Here is a 16651-nt window from a genome sequence, read left to right as displayed (position 1 = left end):
TGGAAGTGGTCAGGCGCCCCCTCTCTCATAATAATAATAATTATTATCACTATTTGAACCAACTCGATATTATTAGTTCAGTTAATAAAACTTCAAGGGTCTTTTGGTGAAAGTGGTGCCGCTATTGGGAACTTGATCCAATTTTTCCTTCCCTCTTCGCCTGTCCCTCATCTCCCGGTCCTTTCTCACCCCACCCTCCCTTTCTCTCTCTCCACACACAACTCCATGAAACACACACATACACCCTCTTTTTCTCTAGGCTGAGGGGGAGGCTGACCGCCTTTGACTGAAGTTACCAACTACAATGGCAGAGTCCGCAGAGGGGCAAAGTGAATTTCAGGAGGGGGGATCAACCCATTTGGCGGGGGGGGGGAGGCTGACCAAACCACCGTCAGTCTGAATTTTTATGGTCCGGGTTAGAGTTAGGTTTAGGGTTAGGTTTAGCGTTAGTGTTAGGGTTAGGGTTAGAAACCCTAAAAATTCGGACTGACAGTGGTTTGGACTGACGGTGTGTAGGCCTACCCAAAAACTTAAGCTTTGAGGAACATTTGAGAAAAATGCGGACAGTGGAGATGAGAGGAGAGGAGAGGAAAGGCGAAGAAAAGAAATCGAGGACAGGATAGGAGCGGGGCGATTATTTTTTCGTACATCATAATTAGGCCTATTTGTAACGCATGTGGTAAAATCAGTTGATTTTTCAGAGTTTTGCTTTATTCCGTGTTTGATTATCAAAAACGGAAATAATTTTCAAATATGATGTACGAAAAAATAATCGCGAGCGGGGAGGGAAAGCCCGGCCGAAGATGAGAGAAGGGGAAAAGGGTGGAATTAGATTTAGATGATGTTCCCAATTTCATCACTATCATCAAAAGACCCTATTTTATATTTTTTTAAAACTTGCCCTGATTCCATCAATAAAATAATTATTATGAGCAATGAGGACGCTTGACCAATTCAAACACCATGAGTGTCTATCAAACCTTGAAACCTGACAGATAATAGTGGACAGCACCCACCCAGCTCTATAATAGAGGCCTTGCATGTGACGTATCATCCCGTAAATATGGCGGACTACTCAAATGCATTCAACAAAAGCATGATTGCAATCTACCGTGACAGTTCACTCACACACATAACCCTGCACTACCATGACTACGATCAAATAGGTTGATGACAACATTTGATTGAATGGACTGCACTCCGCCATAACTACGGTGAAGGACACCGGCTCAAATCCTTTGTTTGGAGCCAATCGATAATTTCATGCAGGGCCTCTATTGATGTATGAGGCACAACTTTCAGGGTCACATTTATAAAGACTTAACGGTGGGATTTATTGATTGATATCAGCCTGTATTCGTGGTGCGTCACGCACGTGAATCTACTTCAAATTTTACAGCTGATTGACTTTTAACCGTAAGTCTATTCATCAATATCTACGGTACATATGCATACGGGAGCCGCAACAACGCTAATGGCTTTCCTGTACTATATGAAATGTGGCGGGCGATTTAAAATGCACGTGCCCTTAGCAGACTACGATGCGTACGCACACTGCAGGGCAAAGAACAATTGAAATTGCCATAATGCGCGCGCATACTGCCGGGCAATGACGTCAGATGCCAAGTGGTCTATAATCATTTAGTTCGACTTTACTTGGAATAAAAGTTGAAATTCCGTATTCCATCAATTTTTGCAAAGAATGCCGAAAATATACTTTATAGGCTAATGTATGCTAGAAAAGCTGTACAAAAACTAATTTCACTCTATGTATTCCAATTTTTGGTAAATATACTGCGCCCAACTCTTGTTATAACATACACTTAGTGACTGTTATTGAAACACAAAGTAAGAGTTTTCGGGCGTTTTTCTCAAAACTGATTGTAAATAGAGTTCTAACTTTTATTCCCAGTAAAGTCGAATTAAATGATAATTAGGACATTGGCATACGATTTTAATTTTTGTGTGATGATTTAAAAAAACTTTTTGGAATAAAACTTGCCCTTACTCATTTGCAGATATTGTGAGCACATTTTAAACGTTAGGTTTTCTTGACTATGAACTTAACTGAATCACAAGTAAGCATTTTCTTAAATACTTTTAAACCTATTGTCATGTAGAATTAAGTGCGTACCGACATCATCTAAATAAATTAAGCTTATGAATTTCTGTAACCAAAATTACTGATATTTAATTAGGGTGTGTCTATAGGCTAACTATAATTGTATGTGTGTTTTTGATCATTGTAATTATTGGTTTAAGGTTATCTCAAGCAGTGTATTGTTACTTTTAAATTATTGCCATTCTGATTGTAAATAGTAATATTGTCTCTTCATTGTTTTAAAGATTTCAATTGTTTTTATCATTGTATTTATTTTGTCATTGTTTTGAGAATATTTCAGGAGAATATCAAAGGTATATTTTAAAACTGGTCAACAACACTCACTTTTTGAACCGAATATTTCAGAGAAATCATTCTCCGTCATCAGCGGTGTAATGCTGTTGGGAGACTGACTGATGAGCGTCTGAAAGAACACACTACCAAGACAACCTCAAATCAATCTGCATTAGCAGAGCGCAGCAAGGACACCGGACATAAACCGGACATTGGAAATGTTAAAGACTTCTGCAGAGAAGACAAGTGTTTGCCAAGGAAAGTGAGGGAAGCCAGTAAAATCAAACAAGAGACCAGCCCTATCCTAAATAGGGACGGGGGCCGAGAACTTTCTAGAATATATGATTCTCTTCTAGAAACACCATCACAAAGGACCAAAAGGACATTGTCAATAACATCTAGAAACACTGGAGAATCATCAGTCAGTCTACCAACAGCATTACACCGCTGATGACGGAGAATGGTTTCTCTGAAATATTTGGTTCAAAAAGTGAGTGTTGTTGACCAGTTTTAAAATATACCTTTGATGTCTATTCCCAACACGTATAAATCTTTTCATTCGCGTTCAGGAGAATACTTGTAACTTTGGAAATTAGAATTTTTGTATATTAGTAGTAGACACTTGTAAGCTATTTTTAAAATATATTGTCATGTAGAATTAAGTACATACCGATAACATCTCAATTGAGCTTATGAATTTCAAAATTATTGATATTTAATTAGGGTATGTCTATAGGCTAACTATAATTGTATGTGTGTTTTTGATCATTGTAATTATTAGTTTAAGGTTATCTAAAGCAGTGCATTGTTATTTTTAAATTGGTGCCATTCTGATTGTAAATATTTGTCTCTTGTTTTTTGTTTTAAAGATTTAAAGTATCTTTATCATTGTATTTGTTTTGTCATTGTTTTGAGATCACAATTTTAGGAGAATACTTGTAACTTTGGAAATTAGAATTTTTGTTCATTAGTAGTAGACACTTGCATAAGCTATTTTTATAACCTATTGTCATGTAGAATTAAGTATATACCGACATCATCTCAATTGAGCTTATGAATTTCAAAATTATTGATGTTTAATTAGGGCGTGTCTATTGTTATAGGCTAACTATAATTGTATGTGTGTTTTTAATCTGTATTGCAGTTATTGGTTTAAGGTTATCTAAAGCAGTGTATTTTTACTTTTAAATTGGTGCCATTCTGATTGTAAATATTTGTCTCTTGTTTTTGGTTTTAAAAATTTAAAGTATCTTTATCATTATATTTGTTTTGTCATTGTTTTGAGATCACAATTTCAGGGGAATACTTGTAACTTTGGAAATTAGAATTTTTGTATAATAGTAGTAGACACTGGCATAAGCTATTTTTAAAATATATTGTCATGTAGAATTAAGTACATACCGATAACATCTCAACTGAGCTTATGAATTTCAAAATTATTGATATTTAATTAGGGTATGTCTATAGGCCAACTATAATTGTATGTGTGTTTTTGATCATTGTAATTGTTGGTTTAAGGTTATCTAAAGCAGTGATCTGGTTAACATGTTTAATTAATCACAACTTGAACATTTCCCAGATGACTGGACTGAGAGTATACACGGTGTAAGTAAAGTAACATTATTAGCAAATATCGATACGGGAAACATCCTTGTTTGGTTTGATTGGTTTATTAAATTCTGAATTAAGAATCAGAAAACTAATTAATAGTAAGGATATGATGTAACGAATTATGTATATTTATAATGTATGGTGAAAGCAAACGAAGTAAATAAAACAAAAGATTTTTTTTAAATGGACGTTTTATTGTATTTTATACTATCACGGAAGGTGTTCATTCATTCATTCATTCATTCATTCATTCATTATTCATTCATTATTCATTCGTTCATTTATTCTTTCTTTCATTATTCATTCATTCATTCATTCATTCATTCATTCATTCATTCATTATTCATTCATTATTCATTCATTCATTTATTCATTCTTTCATTCATTTATTTAACCAGCCAAACACATTCAGAGATGATGAGCTCATGTTGTTATGCCCCCGTCAGACTTTCCTGCCGCTTGCCGCTGCGTCTGACGTCACCTGTCCATCAAACTCAGAAAAGATTTGCTTACGAGCGATTCATGATGCAGTCATGTCTACAGTAGAATTCATCTCGACCTTTGCAGGACTTAAACCCCATTAAAAGCTATTAAACCAAGATAACACTCATTGAAGCAGCTCAACTGATTAAATCAGATCTTCTCTGGTTGTGCACAAGTGTCTGTTTTACATGTGCGACATCGCAATAAAGCTGGTATTATAGCTTCAGTTGGGTAACCGATTATAAAGGAAACGAAAGGAAACAATGGTATGTGTACCTTTGTTCACGAAATGAGACAATGACCTGCTTTTTGTTAACCAGCATTCTTCAAAATGAGCAACATAATGATTGTTGACTTAACACGGTTTGGAAATAATTTCTTCATATTTTTGGTGTTATCTGTCGTTTACATATCCTTCCTAAAACACAAAAGTGCGACCCTCTCCAAACATCTAAATTAGCTAAAAATTTAGGACATGTTACAAAACTATATTTTCTAGAACCTATTTAGAATAGTTAAAATGTAGCTTGTACCGTTTTTTTTGTGGCATACTTCAGAACGGAGCGGTCCGTTACCAATATAGCTCAATATTTTCGGTCAAATCTCCATTCAATTAACACGGGGAGTTGGCTAGCTATGAGCTAGCTATGCTTTGCCCTCACTCATATTCTACGAAAGTGCGACCCCTTCTGAACATCTAACCTAGCTGTAATTTTAGGTCATGTTAGAGAAATATATTTGCTAGAAGTTTGGAGAATAAATTAAATATTGGCTGGTTATTTTTCACACAGTGATGTTAACTAAGCAATGCCCATATACCTATAACATACACTGTTTGTAGAGGTCACGCGTCAATGGTGAGAGCACTGTGTATTGTGTAGGGTAAATACGCCTATTCTCGGTCACTTAAGAAACAACCCGCTATATTTCTTGCGTAAATGATTATAAAAGTTAGCTATATGGGAACGTGCATTCCACACAACACCCCGTTTAACATACCCTGCATGACATCTTCCATTTAACTTGTATTGGAAGTATAAGGTCAAAAGGTCAAAGTTGGCGACAACTCCTATTCTCGGTCACTAAACTCCTATTCTCGGTCACCGTATAGTTTTTCTATACCTATTCTCGGTCATTCTCTTTTGGAAGCCTGGTTGATCGGTATGATGCGGTTTTGATAACTTAAACCCATAATAAAATACGTGTGCAGTATTCTCAGATATATTGACAAGGAGCGATCCTTTCAAAACGGTTTATTGGCAAAAATTTTCGTACCATCCGATCGGGGTCCAAGGCGGTCCTATTTTGTGGGAGCGCACAGCGGAATGCAGTGGCACGCCCGACTAGTCCAGGAGCAAGAACACACAAGGCCCTAAATAAGGAGTTCGTTTACCCCCACTACATACAAGGTTTGACACCATAGGTAGTTAGTATGGACCCTCTAGATCACTGCTAAGTAGGTAGTGGTCTCAAATTGTGGTAACACTTTTTTACAGGTCATTTTATATATGGACGTATAATCACATAAAATCACAAAAAATAGGGCAAAATTAAGGGGTAGGGGAGATATAAATTCCCATAACTCAACTTTTACTTATAATAATGAATTAAATTTGGTATGACTATGTAGCTAATTCATTGTTCTAACTTTCTAGTATTATTTGAAAGCAAACCTAGGTTTCATTAGATCATGATTGGAAGTGGCCAGTCCATACACTAGTGGAAAATGAGATTTTTCACAACAATGCGTAGGGTGGGTGTTTTTATGGCACTGGCTTCAAATTATTGTGCCAATTTCTATTTTCAAAATTAATTAAGCTCCATTTTTTTATTTTGTTTTTAATATAAAGCATATCTAGGCAAACATTGATGTTCTGGTTCAAATATTTATATAAGTGCATGTTTGCGTGCATGTTGGTTTGTGTTGTGTAGGTTTGGGGTAGGTGGGGTGTGTATGTGGGGGTGGGGGGGGGTGTGTATAGGGTTCGGGGTTGGGGTGTTTTACGTGTCTTAATATGTCACTCAGCTGAACTATATAAGTTCCATTAACAAAATTTGTTTGGTAAGTTACCATTCATGTAATATTTTGAATATTAATATGTGCGGGGTGAGATCAACCACTGCTTGTCAGGAAAATAGTCTGAAAATGTAAAAAATAGTTACTTTTCCACATGTAGCAGCGCGTGTAACAATATTAAGGGGTAGGGGAAATATAAACCATCATAACTCAACTTCAACTCATGATAATGAATTCATTTTGGAATTAATATGTAGCTAATTGATTGTTCAAATGTTTTAGTATTATTTTAAAGCAAAACAAACATAATTTGTCAGGTAGATAGACATAAAATGTGAGAAAAGGTTAATTTTTCATGTATAACCATGTCAAATATGGTATTATTAAGGGTTAGGGGAAATAAAAACCACCATAACTCAACCTTTACTCATAATAATGAATTCATTTTGGTATCAACATGTAGCTAATTGATTGTTTTAACTTTCCAGTATTATTTTTAACAGAAAAACCATCAGGTCTACATAAAGTGTGAAAAAATGTTAATTTTCTAATGTGTAACAGTGTAAAATATGACAATATTAAGGGGTAGGGGACGTACAATCCAACATAACTCGATGTTTATTCATTATAATTTATTCATTTTGGCATCAAAACATAGCTATTTGGTTCTTGTAATCTTTTAAAGCAAAATGACCATTAGTTGTTAGCTGTATAGACTTAAAAATGTAAAAAATATCAATTTTTCAAGTGTAGAAGCGTAAAATATGACAATATTAAGGGGTAAGGGACATACAAATCACCAAAACACAGGTCTTACTGATGAAAATGAATTCATTTTGGTAACAATATGTAGCTAATTGATAGTTCCAACTTTCTAATATTATTTTAAAAGCAATTAAACCATTAGTTGTCAGCTAGATAGACATAAAATATACGAAAATGTTAATATTCCATGTCTAACAGCGTAAAATATGACAATATTAAGGGATAGGGACATTCAAATCACCAAAACTCAAGTTTTGCGGATGAAAATGAATTCATTTTGGTATCAATATGTAGCTATTTGATTGTTCTCATTTTCTAGCATTATTTTAAAAGCATTTAAACCATTAGTTGTCAGGTAGTTAAACATAATATATGAGAAATATGTTAATATTCCATATCTAACAACGTAAAATATGACAATATTAAGGGGTAGGGGACATACAAATCACGAAAAACTCAAGTTTTGCTGATGAAAATGAATTCATTTTGGTATCAATATGTAGCTAATTGGTTGTTCTAACTTTCTAGTAATTATTTTAAAAGCAATTTTAAAAGCAATTTTAAAAGCCATTAGTTATCAGGAAGATAGACATAAAATGTGAAAAAAGGGTTAATTTACATGTGTAGCAACATAAAATAATAACAATATTAAGGGGTAGGGGACATACAAATCACCAAAACTCACGTTTTACTGATGAAAATGAATTAATTTTGGTATCAATACCACTGCAGATCGATCAGTGGCGTAACTACGGGGGGGAAGGGGGACAACATACCTTAGGGGGCGCCAAATTGACCAATTTAGCATCCAAGCGATGAAAGTCAAATTTTTGCGCTACGGGCACCTAAACAGCGCCCTCACGAATTTCAGCCGACAATTTCGCCTCCTTACCAGTTCCGGCCTTGATATTATTCCGACAGCCTGTCACTAATTCACAATCGATTTGAAACATTTTTTGAATAGATTTTTAATGTTGAGGTCCTACTCTGTTGTTCCCATAAAAACAAGCACGATTCACTTGAATTTAGTACCCACGAGAAGCTGATACATTTTGCTCAGGCGCTAGTTTTAACCGGAACTATACAAGGTTACACTAAATACGGAAGGATTTAGTGTTGTGCCCCCTTGAAGAATAGCACAATAGCGCTAATAGCACGCTATAAGGTCTAGGTCATTTTAAGAATAGCACAATAGCGCTAATAGCACCCCTCCAAGTGTAGGCCCTACAAGAATTCAAAAATAACATTATTGCGATAATAACGCGCTATATGCCCCCTAAGGCCAAACCAATTTCCAGAGCACAATAGCACTTATAGCACGCTATAAGGCCTAACCATTTTAAGAATAGCACCATAGCGCTAATAGCACGCTATAAGGTCTAACCATAAGAATAGCACAACAGCGCTAATAACACCCCTCCAAGTAATAGGAGAACTCAAAAATAGCATAACCATGATAACTGCGCTAATAATATATTAACATTTAAAGCTATTTTTAATGTCCGTAATGGTTTTTTTCTAAGTCCTCAAAAAATAACACTGTCAATTGCACAAATAGCACACCCATGAAAATAGCGGTGCTATTTGTGCTAACATGTATATAAAGTAATGACAAAATTGCGCTAATAGCACGCGTAGGCCCGAGGAGATAGTGTATGTTATCTGCACAAGTCAGTTATAGCGCCTTTCTCGGACCAGGGCAGGAACCATTTTTGCCGACAGAAATGTGACATTGTTGACCCAATTTTTCTGACCGAAAAAGCTCGAAAATACGACAGGGTAGGGGATGGGTAAGGGGTAGAGGAGGGGAGGGGTGGGCGGTCACAAATAATTTATCCTCGCTCATTTGTATTCGACAAATGGCTATAGGCCTGCAGAGCAAAATGCAACACTTCTCATGTGCTCATGCATGATCATTTGTAGGACACATGGCAACAACAATGTCAACATAGCTCATACTAGGGAACACTGACCGAGAATAGGAATGCCAACGGAATTCGTATGCCTATTCTCGGACACCCCTGTTTCTATGGGAATTTACATAAACACAACACCAATCATTTGCTATGGTGTTATTTACGATGCAGATAGATCAACTTGTTAAAATTACAGCTTTAAAATGCATGTACAATTTCGCATCACTGATTATATTACAATATCACCTCTTAAATGACGTCATTATTTTTTTAAATGCCGATATTTCAGGTCACCATACCATCTCAAAATCTATCATTTGAGGTGAACTGTGCTGCCGTGATATTAAAAAGTCACCAAAACCTGCAGCACCGGTACGGCTAAATGATTCGTTCGGAAGACACGGCTGAAATTAAAGCAACGATCGTCAGCGGTTGTTCAATACGCTAACTGACCGAGAATAGGCGTGTGACCGAGAATAGGCGTATTGACCCTATAGGAAAACGGACAGTAACTGCAGTAGGCCTATGTATGATTGAGTTTCTGAACGCGGCAGTAAAACAGCACGCCTTTTGGTTAATTTTGCACCTTTAAACATACAAACTGTCTCAAAAGTCATGAAAGTTAAATCTTGGTAAAAGGAAACTTTCTTTCCTGACGGCACCATGTCAGCAATGCCTAAAAAAGTTGCGTAGTAAAAGCACCGTTATTTTGTTGCCATTTTATGCAATTTCTTTTCATCGATGAAGACACTAGATGAATCAAACTCCCTTTTTCGCGCTATAAACCAACCAAGAGTCGAAGAGAGTTTGATTGACAGTGACATCAGACGCAAACTAGTCTTTTTAATTCAGTCTCTGATTATAATGTCATTAGGAGAAAAGCAAAATAGAAATATCAATTTGCAAATTTAATATTTTAATCAAGAATAGCTGTCCTAAAAATATTGAGGCTATAATAGTTATATTTATTGTCCAGGAACATAATTTGGGGCTCTCTAATCATTCGGTGCTGCACGCAATGGTCCACGAATTGCATGAAAAGCAGTTTGACGTGAAATACTTAATTGTATAATAGGCCTACTATGATTGGTACCCATCAGTCTTTGGTGTTTATTGGAAAGCATAAGGTTACATACCACTAATAGGCCTGGGCGATACATGGAAATACGAAGCTATAACTATTTGTTTGCATGAAAAGACTGCATTAAAATCGCTGAAATTGATCAAGTTATATAGCCAAAAAAGTACTTTTTAGGGTTTGATGCTTCAAACTGGTATATTTTCTCTCATTATATGACATTTTTATTGTAATAGTACCAAATTTCATACGCATGCCTTCGGTTTTTAGTAAATATTCGCCTTACCATATTGTAACTTTCAGCTTCGAGGGCGCACTGCCATTTTAAGGTGTTTACGGTTCATTATCAGTGCGTTAAATCAAGAAACGTCTCAGGCAGTAGCGTAGCCAGCGGGGGGCAGGGGGCAGAGTGCCCCCCCCTGACAAAAAAATGAAAGAAAAAGTGCCCCTCTGACAAAAAATGAAAGAGATAATCAGGAGAGCAAAGGAAAAGAAAAGGGCAAGGAGCCCTTTTCTAGCAAAATTCAGGGCCAAAATAGTGTAAAATACAAAATTTTTCCGCGCTACGCGCGCACATTGTAACAATAAAGCCCTTTTTAGCCGGATAATGGGCGAAAATAGTGTAAAATACCATTTTTTTCGCGCTACGCGCGCACATCGTCCCAATAAGGCCCTTTTCTGGAAGCTCGAAGACATACAGTTTCTATGTATTGTATGATGCAACTGCAATTTTTTTTCGTCTGTGCCCCCAAAATTTTATTTTGCCCCCCCTGACCAAGAAAGCTGGCTACGCCCCTGGTCTCAGGTCAAGCTCAACCTGTTGAGTTTTTGATCACTGCATCTAAATCATATAGTTTCACCTGATATTAGTGGCATTTAACTGTGAGAGTTCTGAATATGAGAAAATTCCACCCGAAATTAGCCATTTTCCCATTGAAACCCGTGTAATACATAATTAGTGGTATTTAACCATAAGCTTCAATTTGTAATATTCGATCCTCTTGAAATGACCATAATTTATAGTTTTATGAACGTTTATAACATTCATCTATAAAATAAGCTGATGGGTACCAATCCATTTAATACAGCTTGTTGTATTTCGGAAGTTCACTTTAAACCGCGTAGCCCCTGCAGTTAAGTTCATGACGGTATATACCCAGCAAACACCAAACTTTTTACAGAAATATTTAATTGTAGTGTTATAAAAAAAGGGTATAACGTTTTAATAACATTCAGAAAACATTTGTGAAAACTTGATGCAAAACATTTTATCATAATGTTACATAGTTACATAAGTGTTGATAAAATATTTTGCACAAATGTTTGTCAAGAAAATATTTTGCAATAACATTTTGACACATTTTAGAACGTTGTTGTACTGGTTTTCATATTAAAACGTTTTGACAAAAACCAAAACGCGTTTATAACACCTTTATAACGTTTTAAAAATAGTTTTGTGTTTGCTGGGTAGATGTAAAGGGCTGCATATTTATATGCCTTATATGCGGATATAATTTAAACCGAACTCCGGTACACCGGTGGCGGCACTTTGTTGGCGATGGGGCGGAGGATATTCATATGTTTTCGCAGAGTGTTTTCGTATAATTTTGGAATAAGAGGGTAAAAGTTGTCTATTTCCTAGCATATCCGATCAAACTATCTCAGTTTTTTGCTGTTCTGTTAATACGAAAGGAAAAGAAAATATTATAACACAAAGTGTTTATTATTATCATTATTATTAATTCAATAGAAATGACACGTAGGCCTAATGAAAACAATAAAATATAATAGCAATTGTATACCCTTCTTTTACCAAAAATCTCGTTATGATCATCATGCCTAGTGCAAATATTCCTTATTCAAATGCCATATTTAATTATTATGAATTTTAGTACCTCAGAAACAAGATGGGAATATTTGCCAATCAATCAAGTAAATGTGTTTCTGTCATCATTAGTGCCGCGAATACGAGCGTATTTAGCACACTTAAATCAGAGTGAGCCAGATGTCCATAAACAGATAAAACTAATAACGCGATTTGACTAAAATAATGGTATAATTGTTTTTGAATTTTATTGTTTTCAGCAATAACTATAGTTATTGGGCTTTCGAACTAATCACCCATGTCAGCTAACCATGATATTAAGTGGTGAATACTTGATAATATAACAAATAATATCACCGAAAACAAAAATATGCAATATTGGGGAGGAAATAGATACGGTATTTAAAATAAACGTATAAGCTTTAACTGAATTCGTCTTCAGTAGATAGCCGGTTTAAAATGGCTTCGTCTTTAGTAGATAGCCGGTTTAAAATGGATTCGTTTTCAATATATAACAGGTTTAAAAATAATTCGTCTTCCATAACAGATTTAAATTATATTCGTCTTCAGTAGATAGTAGGTTTAAAATTAATTCGACTTTAGTAGATAGCAGTTTTAAATTTAATTCGTCTTCAGTAGATATCCGTTTTAAAATTAATTCGTCTTCAATAGATATCAGATTTAAAATTAATTAGTCTTCAGTAGATAGCAGTTTTTTTTAAATTAATTCGTCTTCAGTAGGGAGCATGTTAAAAAGTAATTCGTCTTCAGTAGATAGCAGATTTAAAATTAATTTGTCTTCGGTAGATAGCAGGTTTAAAATTAAGTCGTCTTCAGTAGGTAGCAGATTTAAAATTAATTCGTCTTCAGTAGATAGCAGGTTTAAAATTAATTCGTCTTCAGTAGGGAGCATGTTTAAAATTAATTCGTCTTCAGTAGATAGCAGATTTAAAATTAATTTGTCTTCGGTAGATAGCAGGTTTAAAATTAAGTCGTCTTCAGTAGATAGCAGGTTTAAAATTAATTCGTCTTCAGTAGGTAGCAGGTTTAAAATTAATTCTTCTTCAGTAGATAGCAGGTTTAAAATTATTTCGTCTTCAGTAGATAGTATAGCTTTAGAATTAATTCGTTTTCAGTTGATAGCAGACTTCGAATTAATTCATAAATAGCAGGTTTAAGATTCGGAAGATTGTTGGATACACTTGCCTGTTCTGTAAAAATGCCCCGCCCAGGTATCTACAGCAACACCTTCACCAAAGTTTCGTCAGCGTTATCTCCCTGATAACATCAACCTGTATGTAATCTAAACACCACTGTTTAGCTTGTGTTTAGACTATATACAGGTTGATGTTTGATATCTAAACATGTCGCTTTAATAGCTAAACGGTAATAGAGTGTTTTGGACGGACATAAGTGTTTAGGATGCGTTTAGATACAAATTCAAAGTGTGATAACTCGTAAACCAAAGGGACGGCGTTTATTTTTTGGATTTTTTAAGGGATGGGGTATGAACGTTTGGACAGTATTTACTGTGGGACATTAGAGCATATCAGACATATCGAATTGCATTCTGAATACGAAGAATGTCCTTCTGATATCAAATAATTTTGATTTTTGAAATTCGCAATGTAATACACATTTTATGGCAAATGATTAAAAATTGATATTTTGATATTTAGCAGTACTTAAATGATTTATACTTAAAGTGTATGTAGCAGGGATGAAAAGCCGACGATCAATTGAAAATTTTGACCTTTCGTATTGAAGATATGGATTTTTTTCCCCAAAACATCAACAAAAAATTAGGTCTTTTGGGGAAAAATCCATATCTTCAAAATTTTCAATTGATCGTCGGCTTTTCCTCCCAGCTACATACACTTTAAGAATATATCATAAGATTTATAAAATTTACTTCGAGGACTGTTATATATTAAAAAAAATGTGAAAAATATCAAATTTTAATAATTTATCATAAAATTTGTATTATATCGTGAATTTCAAAAAATGAAAATTATTTGATATCAGAAAGGCATTCTTCGTATTAAGAATGCAATTCGATATGTCTGATGTGCTCTCATGTCCCACAAAAATACTGTCGAAACGCTCAAAACGCTCATTCCAGATCCCTTAATGTGCCGGTACCTTTTCAAAAAGGTTTCATATTTTGAAACCTATTCTCCGAATTTTGTTATGTGTAGGAGAATAGGTTTCAAAATATGAACCATTTTGCTGAAAAGGTACATGGATAATAATAAACATTTTGCTAAACGCCTAACGTGTTTAAAAGGTGCTACAGCGTACGCGCTGCATAGGTTTGACTTGCCTGTGCTAATATTGCGAACCAGAGTTCATACCTTGCGGTAAGTTCATCAGGACTTTTGATTCATATTGGAAACGCCAATTACTTGTCGGATTAAAATTGATATCATATTGATCAGTTATACACCCTCCTTTTAGATTGTTTTAGTACATCATTAATTAGAGCGCCAAAACATCATCAATATTAGTCTGACTTCATACATATACACATCCCATAATTCATAGTAACATAATATAAATTACGTCACCATAATGACACGTCTTCTCACGAAGTAGCAGACGATGAAGAGTGATGACATCATTTCGAACACTGACGCTATGAATCATGGGATGTGTACCTTAATGAATTATTCGATTGCATCAAATGACATAAGTATATGTTACATTCATTGTACTTTTACAAGATCCGAGAGTTCTCTGTCAACAAGCAGAGGATGATTTAAGGAAGCCCCATCATGCACTGTAAAAGTGTTATCACTAGAGTTTCAACTGCCACTTTACTTTTCAAATCCCATTGAACTCTGTGCAAAAGATGTTGTTTTAGAATTGCCCGTGTGTCGTCATTACTTGGTCGATTTCAGATCTAAAGTGATGTATGCATGAAGGATAATTCACACCTTCTGTAGATAACATAAAATGTGAAATCGACCAACTTTATGAAGGTGTTTTTATTGTAAATATATCTGTCCAAATTCAAATTTAACCATGCACGTGTGTATGCAGTGGGCGAGCAGTGGTGTCATGTTCACTCACACAGCTGTGCTAACCGCAAGACTTGCTGGGAAGTGCTTAAATCATCCTCTGGTCAACAAGGGTATAATTAAATACCCGATACCGCTTTGGAAACATACAGACCAACATTACATAGGCTAAGTATTCTCGGACTATGATATTGTTAGATAAATAGCCATCCTCTCATCTTATAGATATGTACTTTTTATTGACATGTTTTTAACAAATACCACTTTTAAAGTTGTTTTAAAATGTTACACAATAATACTAACGATTTTATGTCGTAAACGTCATTACGCATGTGTGTATCACCTAGATATTTAAAGTACAATGACTCCGGGTTCATAAGCCAATGTTTTATAAGCTGTTGTAATACTTTCTGTAATGGTTCTGTTTAAATAGGGCCATACTTTTGCAATGTGCGCCCAATAACCTTTCTGTATCACGCTTTTTAAAACATAAACTACCTTAAAATATCGGGATAAAGTTTCAAGACTATAGCAAAGATGGCTATGTCTTTAATTTCACGTACGACGGTTGCTGAAGAACGCTGTCATCAGATGAAGAGAGCTTTCGATCCTGACCAGAGTCCTTCATCACCGATGGGCGATCATCTATTTACGCAAGTTGAGCTGAATTATGTCTTGTATGGATATATGCAGACATCATGCAATGGATTGTTATTAAAACATGCGATATCCGACGTGAACCTTGGTGAGTAATTTCGACGAATTCATTCAGTAATTAATAAAGGAGGTGGCTTGGGCTGATTTAGCAGGTTTAGAATAAGGTTGTCTCCAGTAGATAGTTTTATATTTTTGTGCTCAGAAAATAGTGTTCAGTAGATAACAGGTTTAAAATAATTCGTCTTCAGTAGATAGCAGGTTTAAAATCATTCGTCTTCAGTAGATAAGCAGGTTTAAATATTTCGTCTTCAGTAGATAGCAGGTTTAGAATAATTCGTCTTCAGTAGATAGCAGATTTAAAATCAATTCATCATATCGGTAGATAGCAGGTTTAAAATTAACTAACCTTCATCAGTAGATAGCAGGTTTAAAAATAATTCGTCTTCAGTAGATAGCAAATTTAAAATATTTTCGTCAGTAGATAGCAGATTTAAAATATATTCGTCTTCAGTAGATAGCAGATGTAGAGTAATCGTCTTCAGTAGATAGCAGGTTTAAATAATTCGTTTTCAGTTGATAGTAGGTTTAAAAATAATTCGTCTTCAGCAGCGAGCAGGTTTGAAATTAATTCGTCTTCAGTAGATAGCAGGTTTGAAATTAATTCGTCTTCAGTTGATAGTAGGTTTAAAAATAATTCGTCTTCAGCAGCGAGCAGGTTTGAAATAAATTCGTCTTCAGTAGATAGTAGGTTTAAAATTAATTCGTCTTAGATAGATAGCAGGTTTCGAATTAATTCGTCTTCAGTAGATAGCAGGTTTAGAATTAATTCGTCTCAGAAAGCATGTTTAAAATTCGTCTCAGGTAGGTATCAGCTTTAGAATTCA

At 35.1% G+C, this 16651-nt stretch overlaps 1 protein-coding gene across 1 annotated transcript in view; it reads left to right on the top strand.

The window, feature by feature from the left end:
• Positions 1 to 15647: 15647 nt before the first annotated feature.
• Positions 15648 to 16651, top strand: part of LOC140143378 (PR domain zinc finger protein 14-like) — an 11898-nt gene continuing 10894 nt past the window's right edge. The window contains exon 1 of the mRNA XM_072165234.1: positions 15648 to 15855. Within this exon, the coding sequence (XP_072021335.1) occupies positions 15648 to 15855 (208 nt within the window). The remainder of the gene's footprint in view (positions 15856 to 16651) is intronic.

This window comes from Amphiura filiformis, unplaced genomic scaffold, assembly GCF_039555335.1.
Source record: "Amphiura filiformis unplaced genomic scaffold, Afil_fr2py scaffold_21, whole genome shotgun sequence".
In the NCBI taxonomy this organism is placed as follows: Eukaryota; Metazoa; Echinodermata; class Ophiuroidea; order Amphilepidida; family Amphiuridae; genus Amphiura; species Amphiura filiformis.
Note: the sequence above shows the minus strand (reverse complement) of the source record. Positions and strands in the feature narration are given on the sequence as shown.